Source organism: Perca fluviatilis, chromosome 4, assembly GCF_010015445.1.
Source record: "Perca fluviatilis chromosome 4, GENO_Pfluv_1.0, whole genome shotgun sequence".
In the NCBI taxonomy this organism is placed as follows: Eukaryota; Metazoa; Chordata; class Actinopteri; order Perciformes; family Percidae; genus Perca; species Perca fluviatilis.
Genome location: NC_053115.1, coordinates 16,420,809 through 16,434,175, shown reverse-complemented (window position 1 = coordinate 16,434,175; position 13,367 = coordinate 16,420,809). Strand labels below are relative to the sequence as shown.

The following is a 13,367-nucleotide window of genomic DNA, read 5'->3' as shown; positions in this document are numbered from 1 at the left end:
CTCTATTAGATTACTTGAAGAGTTCTGATGACCATAAAGATAGGGGGAATATACACACATCATGAATGACTGCACTGGCCAACCACAATTCCTGCTTTGATCTGCTTTTTATAAAGACACCTAAGAGACTGAAAACCCGACGAGCCTCGCAGAATTTCAACGAATGCTGATCCAGTCTCTCGTATCGTTAACTGTTTGGGCTATGACCACAAAAATCAACATTTATTATTGTATTGTTGTTCTTGTTTTCTTCTTCATTTTCAATTACTAGAGGAGGCAAAGGAAAACTTTTTTTATATAAATGCATTCATTTTACTTTTAGAAATTCTGATGTGCAAATTATTAAACCTTTAATCACATGAAGCTTATTTTTTAAGAGATGAAGCACAGGCATGGACATAAATATGATTGATAAAGGAAAGTGCTTTTTTTTTATGTTTACATATGTTCATCATTCATAGCCAAACCGTATATTGTTCTGCATGCCTCGACATGGCAAATATTAGCTCTGTAATCTGCACAGTATCTAACAAATTATAATAAAAAATGTTAAAATGTTGAAAAAAATAAAACAAAAAAGAGCTTCACATGCAGGGGGGAATTATGGAGAAAAAAAATGTAACTGATATTTAAAGTATGTATGTGTACCTAACATTCTATCACTTTTATAGTATCATTTCCATGTCTGTTTCAGTATGTTTGTGCCTTGACTTCTGTTTACAACCAATTCCTAGATATGCTTTCAGTACTGTTTGACCTACTGTGCGCCTATATTTTTCTTGCATTTTCTGCCTAGCACCTATGAATATATAGTGATAATTAATGAGAGACGAAAATCTAATTCAGAAAACAGTTAATGTGTTTTGGTAAATATTAAAATGCTTTAAAAGTCCTATATGATTTAATTTAAATAAAAGTAGAGATCAGTTGACTCTTGCATGTAGTTCTTCCTCTCTGTTTTGTTACTTTTATGTTTTATTACAACATTGTTATCAAAAAAGATTTGGTGGACTTCACACACATTTGTACTGTTACACGGGAGGATTAGATTTCAAGCATGAATGGACATACTTGGGGGTTTTAAATTATCATTTTCCACAAAAGCAATCTTTTGCTGAACAGTATCCATTGTGGCCACAAGTGACAAATAAGGGATAGTGGTAAATACTAAAATGTAGTGGAGTAGTAGCACCATTATGGAACGGTCAGAAAGTCAATAACCCAATAATGTTAGTTGAAAAGCAATTTATATCTAAAGTAAGCTAATATTGGCCACCGTGGATAGGCCACCGTTTTTAATATCCTTGGCATTTTCTAAAAATGTTTACACACATATTTGGTATAATGATTCCGTTTTATGCAGACACATTCAGGTCAACCAAACTACAACTTCCTACTGAAGACATGTCTTAAACTGGCTGATGGCACCATCTAGTGGACTGTTAAAGTGCAGCCATCGTGTCCAGACTTACTTGGTCAGTCTCATTCAGCTCAGTTTTGTCTTCAGGTATGCTTTTTTTTTTTTTTCTAACAAAGTAGTGCCTATTAAGTATGCCTACCTAATTGGTAATTAACGTAAAACAACATGATCAGGACATAACACTACACTGTTAGAGATCTAGTCGCCAACTAAATTTTCTGAACTGGAGTTTGTTGAATAAAAGATTTTTGCTTTCAATGAGTATAAAAGACGGTGATGTATGAAAAGATGGTTTTCTTTTACTTTTGTAAAAAGGATAGTTTTTTTTTACACTGGCTATATACGGGGCTATGATATAAAGACAGAAAAAGACCATCTGAAGAGAAGAAATGACGAGGACCGATCAATATTTATTGTCTGTCCATTTAATAAGTATTTATAAAGCCTCATTTGACAAATAAAAAAGCTTAATGACTGGCTCCCAGTGCACTGAGCCTTAGACTCATCCTGTCAATCTTGTCCAGAAGAGTAATACTCATTTTGAGACCTCTGAATAAAGTAGGGAGGGGACTGATGAGTGTAGGCGCATAATATTGGAGTTCTTGCTGAACACTACTGCATGCGTATAGATGAGGTTTAGGTAAGGTTGCTCAGAAACTCTGCACATTTTTCGGAAGGTTTTACCACCAGTGCTTTTTCAGCCAATTCAATCTAACTCGCCGCTGGTCCACTTCAACTGGCATCTGTCTCCCAGTGAGTCAGTCTGTGAGTCACTGAACAGTGTTACTGATACGCCCAATGTTACCAGAACACATTTTTTCTTCAACTTGGCTTGCAGGCAGGCCTTAACACACAGGTCGCAGGAATACACTTATGAAAATGAACAGCAACAATCAATAGTCAAGGATATGAAGGCAATATGATAAGTACAGTATATTTTAAAAAGAACCCATGAAAAACAGCAGCAGATCAAGCCAGAAATAGAAACACTACCACCATCCTGTACAGAAAAAAAAGTGCGGGAAAACTGCACTTGATTTAATTGAATCCAGTTTTCTTAAACCTTCAGCAGTGCTTTCTGTAGAGGGCGCTGCGGTTCTACATCTGAAAGACTCAACCGGTCCCAGTCATTCAGCCTCTCAGGAACGCAAAACACCTGGTTCAAAATCAGTATAGCATTTCAATTGTTGCACACAGTAAATTAAAAGGTTCTGTTGAGTTCAATTTGATAAAAACATGTCAAAGTAAAGGTACATTTATTTGTTTACAAGCCATTTCTCATGTTGAAATGTTGCCTTAAAGAGACAGTTCACCCCAAAACATAGTTTTCCTCCTACCTGTAGTGCTTTAATCAATCTAGATTGTTTTGCTGTGAGTTGCCCAGTGTTTGAGATATCATCCGTAGAGATGTCTGCCTTCTATCGAACATAATGGAACTAAATGGCACTCGGCTTGCGGTGCTCGTGCTTGTGAGGTGTAAACATTAATGGTGTCCTCCTCGGCTGAGCTGTAATGTTAGCTAGCAGTATTGGTTAGCTATAAAATACTCTCCACAAGCTAGCACGAGCCTCTCATTTCACGAGTACACTCTCTTCTGACACGGTTGGTGGCTTTAGTTAATAAACTGCATACAATCAGGTGTGTGGATTATGTTTAGTAACTGGGTCATAATTTTTGGAAACAGCCATTGCTGTTGAGGTTTTTGTTGTTGTTGTTGTTTTTTGGCGCTTTGAGCAGCACAAGCCGAGTCCTATCTAGATCCATTATTTTCGAGAGAAGGCACACATCTTTAATGCCGATATTTCCAACACTGGGCAACTCACACCAAAACAATCTAATAAATAACACTACAGGTATGAAGAAAAATATGATTTTTTAGATTTTGGGATGAACTTTTCCCCTTAAATGAATTAGTCAATATTATCTGTTAATGATTCTAACCCAAAGCCAGAAATGAAAGACTCAGTGAACGACAGTGACCCACAAACATAAAAATCTGATGCTTTAAAACATCCTGATGGTGTTGTAGCTGGAGCTGTAAGGCTACAGCGTAGGGTTCGGCATATCTCCACGTACCCATACGTAGCCTACGTACCCATGGCGTCGATTAAATGCAGAAGCATAAATTGGCCTTATGGCTGAACACTACAGAACCAAATACTCATTATCTGAGGGCTCAGCCTCAATGACCATCACCACTGCAATTTTTATGAATCTAATGTCAAGAGAAACCTTATGACATAACATCAGGATGATTATAAAATGAAGTATTATGAAAAAGAAGAGTAAACTATTCATCAGTGACCTTAATGGGCATGGATTGTGTTCAAGTACCAACTCATATAATAATTATATCCATTAGGCATTCCTGAAAGCAGGGATGCTCAGAATAGAGGGGGACCTGTGTAGAAAATTGAAATAATCACAACTCCATTAGCAGCCCTATGTAATTACTTAATGCGCAATGTAGAGTGAATGGGCTTTTAGAGTGGAGGCGGAGGCACCATCCTTTATGTAGAATTTTTTTTTTTTTAGAAACTTAATGTTGGTATAAGTAAAAGCCTGGAGTTTTTAGGAACTTGCAGTTTGTCAATTGACTATTGCCAAACTGTAATGTTAGCTAGTACTGTATATTGAAGTTGTAAGTGAAATATGTGGAAGGATTAGACAGAGAATTCCATAGGGAAAAACTAAACCGTTTTTTCTGTGTTAAAGAGCTTAAAATCTCCCTGAAAGAGTAAAATGAGAACAGAGTGTGATACGTATGTGTTAGGGTCAAGTTGGTTAAGCAGGTTTGGACATGCCGCAAGTACCTGTATGCTAATGTTGGACTTGGCTGTGGAGACAAATCTGCACTTGAACAGCAGGCCATCAGATCTGGATCTACCCCCAACAGTAATGACCAGATGCATTCCTCTCAGATTTGCATAAACATCCATTGACTGAATAGTGTGAATAGAAGGTCGAGCGCCAAACGACTGTCAGGGTTACAGGCTCAGTGCCCAATTAGGGTGCAGATGATCACATTTACATTGGAGGTATTTTGTTTATGGTCTGAATCAGTGATTCACAATGAACCACGAGTAGGACAAGCTTCTGTTAATCTACTAAAATTACAAGGAGCCAAAAAAGGAGTGCAATGGTTTTAGATTTTTTTTTGTTTCAATGTGATCTTAAAACAATCATACAAAAGAAAAATAATTGATAAGGAATTCAAAACATATCTCGCCTGCATTTTCACAAAGTTTAATTACACACACGCAAATGATTCATCAATGAGCTAAAACAATTAATTAATTAATGTCAATTAATAATATAAAAAAAATATTGAATTGCTGAATAACAAATGCCAGAAATCCAAAATTACAGCTTCCCAAATGTGAATATGTGATGGGGTTCTAAGTATTCTATGATAGTAAACAGAATATATTGTGACGGTTGGAAAATTGTACTGCAAATTGTCTACAAGATTACCTGTCATTTTGTAGAAATGCTTGATCGAGGAAGTATTTGGTACATTAACAAGATAGATCATAATGCACTAAATTAAGTTGTGTTAAGTGTTAAGCTTTAAGACACAAACAAACTCACACAAAGGGACCACAGAAAGTAACTCCATGATTTTTAACCGGGTTATTTCACCCAATTCAACAAAAACATGAAGTGAAATGATTTTGAAGTCAAAGATTTCTGATGGTCTCCTTCATTTATAGGCTACTGAGCTAATCTCCAGTATCACTTGAGTGTATCAAGTTTAGTTTAGTTCTAAACTTGATACACTCAAGTGATAAGAGTAAAAAGGGAAAACAGTATATGTTTTTTTTATCCTCTGGAGGTCTAAGATATCATTTATTAGGGTTATTTCTTTGCATCTCTCGCATGCATGCAGTTGTGTTTAGCTGCAGCCAGAGGTGGGTTTGTAAGTGAGTTGTGTGAGCTTCCTGCGCTCTGATTGGCTCATTCAGACACAAGTCGCTGTAACTGGCTGCAGCGCGCGAGGCTGTAAAAAAGGAGGCGAGCAGGGTTGAACATATTTCACTGAGCACATCTGCCTCTGTTCGAGGAGTCAGGACCGGATCCCCTCTGGTGACGCTGTAGCCCGCAGCACCTTCTGGACGAACCGGGACGTTTTCTTCTTTTAACGGTAGATAGGATTTCCTCTGGACGGAGGCTGCTACATTAGAAGTGAGTGTGTGTTTGTGTTGCCTACTTTTTATACGCTGTTGTGATTTCTTAAAGAAAGATCATTACTGTGCGGTCCTGTTTTTAAACTGGTTCATAATTCCCCTTGCAGGATCTGAGTTTTTACAGATGAGAGGAGAAGAGATGGTGAGTTCCTTTTCTCTTTATAATCTATTATATAATCTAAAACCGAGGCACTTTTATTTCTTTTTCTTATTTTATTTCTGCGGTTGCAGTTATTTGCTCATCTCGAGCGACATTGCAACTGAACTATATTTGAGTATAGAAGATCAGTCCGGTAGTCTTCCAGCATATGGAGAATCTGTCAGTGCAGCTGACGGCTGAACGGTCAGTGATGCTCTGATGCCTCTATAGTGGGAAGTCATGAGTTTGTACACAAAAACAGCGTTGTTGGAGTAAACCATTGATTCTGCAGCATATGGACATTTTTGACGGACATTCACTGCGTTTAATGAGTAGGCCTAGTTTATTTTCATATCCTATATGTATTGCATGCCCTGTGTTGTTTGTTCCATGACTATAAGCTTGAGGTACTTTCTCAAGTTCTTGCAACATCTCACAGAGTTATGATGGGTGCAGAAGGTCTTGCAGCAGGGTCACATACTTAAACGGAGGTGATATGACATTTAGTTATGTTGGCTTGGCTTGGATGTGACCTCCATGGCCACATATGAACCTGTATCTTGTGGTTCTCCTCTGAATGTTTGAGCGTACATATCTCACCTCTCTGTCAGCTCAGTCTCTTATTTTTTTACAGCAGCGCCACACAAAAGTTGCAGCACTGTTGTCGAATCTGATTTAATTGAAGCAAACAAACTCATATGTGAAAGCAGTACCTATACACATATATGAACACACACACACACACACACACACACACACACACACTGTCACATGATCACATCATGATCTTATGCCCTGTTTGAGTTTGAGAGTGAGCGGCTGCTGCTCACTGGCTGATTCTGACCAATCAGCACAGTGAGTCAGAGAGGAAACAGGAGTATTATATTCCTCTGAGTGTCACTGGTGAATTTCATAGGCGGGCACGCTGCACCCTTAAAGGGGCAGGACCCCTGTAGCTTAATCTAGATATCCACAAGACGCCAGTTACTCCTTGATGTACTGCAGATGTTTTTACTTTGCTCCTGGAGTTGTCTCAGTGTGTAGAGAAATAGTTGAGGTTAGACATTGGTACAGCTCTCCATGTAATAACATCTGTCTGGGTTTTCAGTTGAATCACGGCGTGAGTCAATGAAAATAGGGCGTTCACTTATGTTGTTGGTGTGGTCGAGCAAATTAACGGACAGATGAATTTGCTTTGTGTTGAAATCTGTCTATTGAAGAGTTGTGTTCTTTGAACAGCAGGTCGGCTGGCCGTCAAGATTAAAATAAGAGAAAAGGTGTTCTTTCATAGGTAGAAACTTCCTGCAAGCAAGCCTGAGCATGCCCACGAACTCTTATGCAGTGACATAACTCTCATTGTTAGAGCCATTCTGCAGTAGTTCATCAGAAAGACCAAGAAATGTTCAGTTTCCTATCTGCTGGCTCTATGTACTGATATGCCATTGTGTGTGATTTATTGACAACATTTGTCTGACCCTCTCTCTTTTGTCTCCTCAGCTCTGCCTGCGTGAGTCCGGCGACTGCTTACGGGAGCAGATGCAGTACATGATGAGGTCACTGCAAGACCTGAAACAACTACAGAAAACCTGCCCTGCAGCCAGACGCCCCCTCAGCACCCAACTCCCAGCTTTAGTGCGCCACTCTGCAGTGGCACGTGCCTGTCAGCAGCGAGCATTGCAGCGAGAGCAGCGCACCCGCCTGCGGATGTCTGATGCCAGCACGGCCAGTACGTACGACTCCGCCTGCTGCTTGTCTAGTCCTCTGGAGGAAGACGAGGACGACTCGAGCAGCCGGCTGGGCCTGGGCTCTCCCAGCAGTCATAAAAGTCTGGAGTTTGATTCAGGCTACTCTGAGGCATCCTGGCAGGACGAAGGGGTGGTCCTCAGGAGGACCAGGAATGTGAGGGTGTCATCTTCAGCCTGTCTCCGCACAAACAGAGCACCGAGTGGACGCATTCGGCCCAAATCCACATCTGACGCCTGTCTGGAGAGGTGGACATCGTTTGAGGTCAGCGACCCAGAGGACTGGACAAACTCTTTATTGACCAGAGGACGCAACCGCCAGCCTCTGGTTCTGGGCGACAACAGCTTTGCAGACCTCATACAGAACTGGATGGACTTGCCAGATTGTCCTGAGCCCACTCAGCTGAAGCCAAATTCAGGAATGAAATTAGGAAGAGGTTTCTTTGTCAACATGAGGAGCAAACTGGTCGGGTTTTCTAAGAGTGTAGAGGACAGAGTAAGGATGAGATCGACAGACTCTGCTCATGTTAACAGAACTGCAAACGCTCCAAAACGTCTGTCTTGTCCAGTCGTGGCATCGCAGCCCAAAGTCCCCTTTTTCCACCAGTCTCACTCAGGCATTAATGAGACGCAGACAGATTTCTACCACTTTGCAGCCCTCCTGAAATCACGCAGCCGACAGCCCATAATCTGCAAAGATATCATTGGATACGTTTGACATTCATGTAAAGCCACGTACAGACCGGACAATCCTCTGTCAATTTATTTTGATATGACTGTGTTTTCACCTCTTATATGCTGTGAATAAGCTAATAGAAATAAAGATGTTCTCATAATTTAAACTCTACATACTCTTTTTTTATATTTTTTTTCATTTTTCATTTTTCATTTCATTGCATGTGACACAGAATATGTGGTTTGTTGATATAATTTTGAATTCCCAGAAGACATCCACCATAGTCATCTGAATTTCATTACACCTCATTACAGACCCTGACCTCTCGCTAGTGAATTAAAGGAGGTTTTTACTGTCTAAAGCAAATAAATGTGGGTTCATTTGTTTTCATTAGTAATATAATACTCTGGGTAGGCATGATGGAGTTTGTAGATGCTCGGTTCAGGGTCATTGGTGTATAATAAAAAAGATGAAAACATGATGATATCTGAAATGTGTAGACAGGTCATTCCAAGCCTAATAAGGGCATTTGAGTTTGTAAAGTAAATTTTTGAAGACATTTTGAAGCATGCTTGTTAGATACCAAGGGACTCAATGTTCTCAAAAAAAGTTCTGTTCTTACACAACAAAAAGTTGAGTCTTTTGGAGAGGCTTTAAACAGGGGCAACGTAGCTATTTACAGGCCAGAAACAGAGGCTGTATCAACACAGAGCGCTGTGTGCCTGATGAGGTAATTCCCCATGTGTCCACGCAGAAAGAGGTAAAGAAAAGGCGAAGCAGCTGGAGCAGAAGTTTACTCTCCCCTTTGCTTTATGAAGCATAACGTCTCACTAACAGCCTCCTGCTTCATTTAACTTGGTCTCTGCTCTTATTCTGGTCAAGCCTCACAGGTGGTACCAACTCATCCACACACATTGGTTAATGGTGCTATTAGTTCTGGGCCCACTGAGGAGAGTAACAAAAAAACCCACTAATGCAAAGAGTGACATATTAGATATAAGATAAGCTAAAGATCACTTCACCTTTGCCTTTACATATTCACTTTGTGCATCAATTCAGATGAGAAATAGCACCAGACATTATAAAGATAAAGAATTTTCCCATGCTCCCTGCTTCAGCCAGCCTCACCAATCATGTCTGATATCGAGGGCATGGGAGGTTACAGAAGAGAGATGGTTCTTAGTGGGTGCCGTTCGTCTTAGCCTGTTTATCTAGGTCTCCTGGTGGTATGCCACTGCGTCACACTGTTGAGCGCTCAGCTGGGGATATAGTGAACTCTTATCAGGACACAGCTAATAACATTCACACTGCAGTGGAACTTTGTAAAAGTGTGTGACAACCCATGATGAAAAAATGGAAAATCGTGCTACGAGAACTTGGAATAAATAATCGGTGTTCACTTCTTCAGAGATTTTTCTGGCTCTACTGCTGATTTCTCCTTTTTTATCACACGCTGTTTCCAAGTGGTCTGCAGCTGTTTAAGTGCATCAATACATCACCTTCCCCAGCTGACTGAGAATCATTCAGGGAAAGGGGATGAGAGGAGAAGAGAGAGGAAGCAATGGATCAAAGCCATTACTCATCTCTACTGCACATAGTCTCCAGATCGTGGTCTGTGAGCAGGAGCGCCTGTCATGTACGGAGAGTAGTAGATGTAAAGCATCGTTAATGGTAGGAAAATGATTCCCCAATCAATGATAAAAGCTGTGGAAAATATGCAGATACAAAACAGAGCCTGCACTAAGCATTGGGGAAGGGTGTGTTCAAGCTATCATGCTAATGACAGATCAATTGCAGTTGGATTTTGGCCTATAATCTCACTTTTCTTATGGCCTGATGCCTGCCTCAGTGCTGACCATTGCTACTTGTCCTTATTTCTCTGACCACCATTTTAAACATCAGTCCTCATTTATCAGATATGTGGACAGGTGCTGTGTGTGATGGCATAGCTGTGGTCCACCTAAATGCTTAATATTTAAAATGCAAATTCACCTGTTAAAAACCTAGCTATTACTGTGTCAATAATGGGAATCAGTCAGCATTTACGACTGCATGAGTTTGCATTCACATTGCAATTGTGGGATTGTTGCTTACTGTAAATGGCCCATTGGTGCCTCCTTTGTGTTCCCCATGGTGCTAGCATTTTGCCAAGCTGCTAGTATACCTAGGTCCTACGAGTGAGTAAGTCCGCATCGACAGATAAAAGAAACACATTTACTTAATAAGTAACCAGGATGTGAGGCCTGTCATTACGGTGGGTTAAAAACAAGGCCAAATTGAAACTACACATTAAACACAACGTTACACTCCATTGTGTTTTGTCTGATCGCAGGTAAGTTATATGATTGGCCACGCAGCGTGACATCGGGTTTGAATTTCTCTAAAAGTTGATTTAGTTTCAGCTATTCAACGCAGGGCCGCTGCGTTTTGTTTACAGCATCCCCTGCATTCCCCACCGCTGCAGCTGAAAACACTAGCCACATTCAAATGAATGGGAGGACTAGAGTTTTCACTGTAATGCCTGATTTGGTGTGAATGCAGCCTTATCCTGTCAGCCTGCCACCATTTATTTAGTAGATCTTATGTAAACAACCGTAAGAGGGATACTTTTAAGTAGCACATAGGTAAGGGAGCTCCAGGAAGATTACTTAACAGTGTGTCACCCATTGATGGAGTACTCAAGTAGAGTGCGGATCGGGCCGCATTTTTCTGTCCGAGCCCGGCCCGCGTCCAACAGAGCGGTAACCGAACCAGACCCAAGCCCGACAGGCATTAAGATATTTATGTCTGAGCCCAACCCGAGCCCGACACAGTTAAAATCAAGTTGTTTTCTCATACTAATGACACATGTAAGTTTGTTTGTGTGGAAAGCCCACTTTTATTAAGCAACTGTAGGACTGTCGGACTGTAGGACTCGATTCTTTAGTGACTCAGACTCGAACACTGGGGACTCAAGACTAGACTAGACTCAAACTTAGGTAATGGTGACTCGACTCGGACTCGACTCAGACTTGGGCTCAAACACTGGGGACTCGAGACTTGAATGGGACTCCACAGTTGGTGACTCGACTACAACACTGCCACCAGCACAGATGAAGAAAATAATGTACCTTTCAAACTATAAAGGGTGAACAATGGTTGCCACCCACAGTTTGATTATAGCAAGTGAGACTCTCTGGCAGATATTAGTACCAGTTGCCATACACACAAGATGATCTAAAGCAGATTTGATGAGGCACCACACACTTACAGGGTGGCCCAGTCGAATGTAGCGGACACACAACAAATCTCCTGTTAATTACTGTAAGCAGCAGATTTGCTTTTACCTGGTCCTCTGATAGTCCTGGGTACCACTAAGCCTGAACCCATCCTCATTAATCCTTCACTCCCATCACCCATGCTGTAATTATCCCTTGAGTAAACAGAATGAGAAGATGGGCCAAGTTTTTAAGTTTGGCAAAATCCTCATGTCTGTGATTCGTGTGTGTTGATAGAAACAATCTCTCATTAGAGCTGTAACTGTCATATAAAGGCATATTCGGATTATTGGACAATTTATCTCACTTGACAGTTACAGACATCATCTAAGAGGTTTTGAATATGCTTTCCTGAACTCACACAGCAAGATAGTGGAAGCAGATGATTGTACTGCTGAGTACAGTTGTACCTTGTGATTTTATTTTTATTTTGTTAAGAAGGGAGCCACTGTTTTTTGTTTCTTTGGCTTTTACATCAGGGGGCTGCTGACTCTAATCACGTAGATCTGCGACTGCCTGCACATTTCGAAATTGGCAAATTAGTGGTAAATAACATAATGTGCACATTTAGCTGAAAGCAACTTAGCAGGATGTGATGCATTCAGAGAAAGCAGGATTCCATTCGAGAGAAAAGAAACTGCAGGAGTGGGTGAGGAAAACCATGGGTGAAAAATTGCTTAGACTGAGATATCGGCTGAGCGATAACAAAAAATGAAGACATATGATTTACTTTTTTTTATCATTCCAGTAGACTAATATGCCAAGTTCCTTGCGTAACTCAGTTACAGTGAAAGCAAAATATGATATTCAGTTGTGTCCTTTAGGGAATAGGAGGGTTCAATTGTGTAATGATGTTAAGGAGACGCTTTATAAAACAAAATGTCCGTGCAGAGTTTAAAATACTTGTGTTGGACAAATGCCCAGCAGTGTTTGGCTTCCATATCTGTCACACAACCAGACGACGATCAAAAGCTGGTCTGCTGCGAGGATGGAAAAATGCTTCCTCACAGAGAGAGAGAGAGAGAGAGAGAGAGAGAGAGAGAGAAGAATCAACGTATCACCTCATATTACTGAAGAGGGACTCCTCTAACGACTGCTGAGACATACACACGAAGACTACTCCTATTAACCTATCAGCTAGCAGAGAGTGGGACAGGAAGTGAAGTGAGGGGGGTGTTTCGCCTGCAGTCAGACAAAGAATGAATGTGATTAATGTTCTTTTTTGTTTTCTTTCCTTCTCTTTTTTGGCTATGAAATGGCTGGGTTAAACTCCCACGCTATAACCTGGCCAGAATTAAAATACAATTTCCGGAGTCATACATTTACTGCGGTTTGTATTCTGACTTTTATACATATTAATAAAATGCAGCGTACCAACAACTGACCCCTGTAGTAGAATTCCCGGCATTAAAGTACTTGAGTTTGAAATTGTCAATAGTTATTTCATTATTCTTAAGGATTATGACGTTTAAAATAATATACACATATATACAGTATGCCACTGGAATATTCTCCTTGTTGTGACCAGATAAGATTTGAACAAGGGGAATCAGCCAATCATCCCAAAAGCTTTATTAAGAAACCACGCAGCTGCTTTCTTCTTCTGCTTACTACAAACCAGACTCCAAGGTTCATGGGAATCATAACAGACGAGATGACACAGGGCGAAATATCCCAGAGGACTTTGCTTTGGTTCTCATGGCCAAACATGGCCTCTTAGGTCAGACCCTACTTCCTCTGTTCAGTACAACACACGGCTTTACAAGCAAACCCACAATCCCATAGCATAAATAAAACTGCCCTATTGGAGGCTAAAATAACAGACTGTTGTGTGCTTATGTCATTAATTGGTTGTTTAATTAATGACAAGCACAAAACAGAATCAGTATACACTAAATTTTTTAAATGTTCTGACATGAGAACAAAAGGTTTTATCGACATTAAAC

General features: G+C 40.4%; 2 protein-coding genes across 4 annotated transcripts in view; both read left to right on the top strand.

The window, feature by feature from the left end:
- The window catches only part of LOC120557960 (guanine nucleotide-binding protein G(i) subunit alpha-2-like), a 64,171-nt gene extending 63,240 nt beyond the window's left edge, over positions 1-931 (top strand). The window contains exon 9 of the mRNA XM_039798709.1: positions 10-931. The gene's annotated coding sequence lies outside the window, so the exon portion shown is untranslated. The remainder of the gene's footprint in view (positions 1-9) is intronic.
- Positions 932-5,418: 4,487 nt separating this feature from the next.
- On the top strand, positions 5,419-8,645 carry LOC120557959 (PAK4-inhibitor inka2-like). Of its 3 annotated transcripts, XM_039798708.1 has the most exons (3): positions 5,419-5,605; positions 5,715-5,749; positions 7,244-8,645. In XM_039798708.1, the coding sequence occupies exons 2-3, from the start codon at positions 5,732-5,734 to the stop codon at positions 8,204-8,206; spliced, it is 981 nt and encodes a 326-aa protein (XP_039654642.1). In that variant the 5' UTR covers positions 5,419-5,605; positions 5,715-5,731; the 3' UTR covers positions 8,207-8,645. The 3 variants fall into 3 exon arrangements, with proteins under 3 accessions (XP_039654642.1, XP_039654640.1, XP_039654641.1); XM_039798706.1 differs by lacking the exons at positions 5,419-5,605; positions 5,715-5,749 and adding an exon at positions 5,823-6,866; XM_039798707.1 differs by lacking the exons at positions 5,419-5,605; positions 5,715-5,749 and adding an exon at positions 5,825-6,803.
- Positions 8,646-13,367: the final 4,722 nt, after the last annotated feature.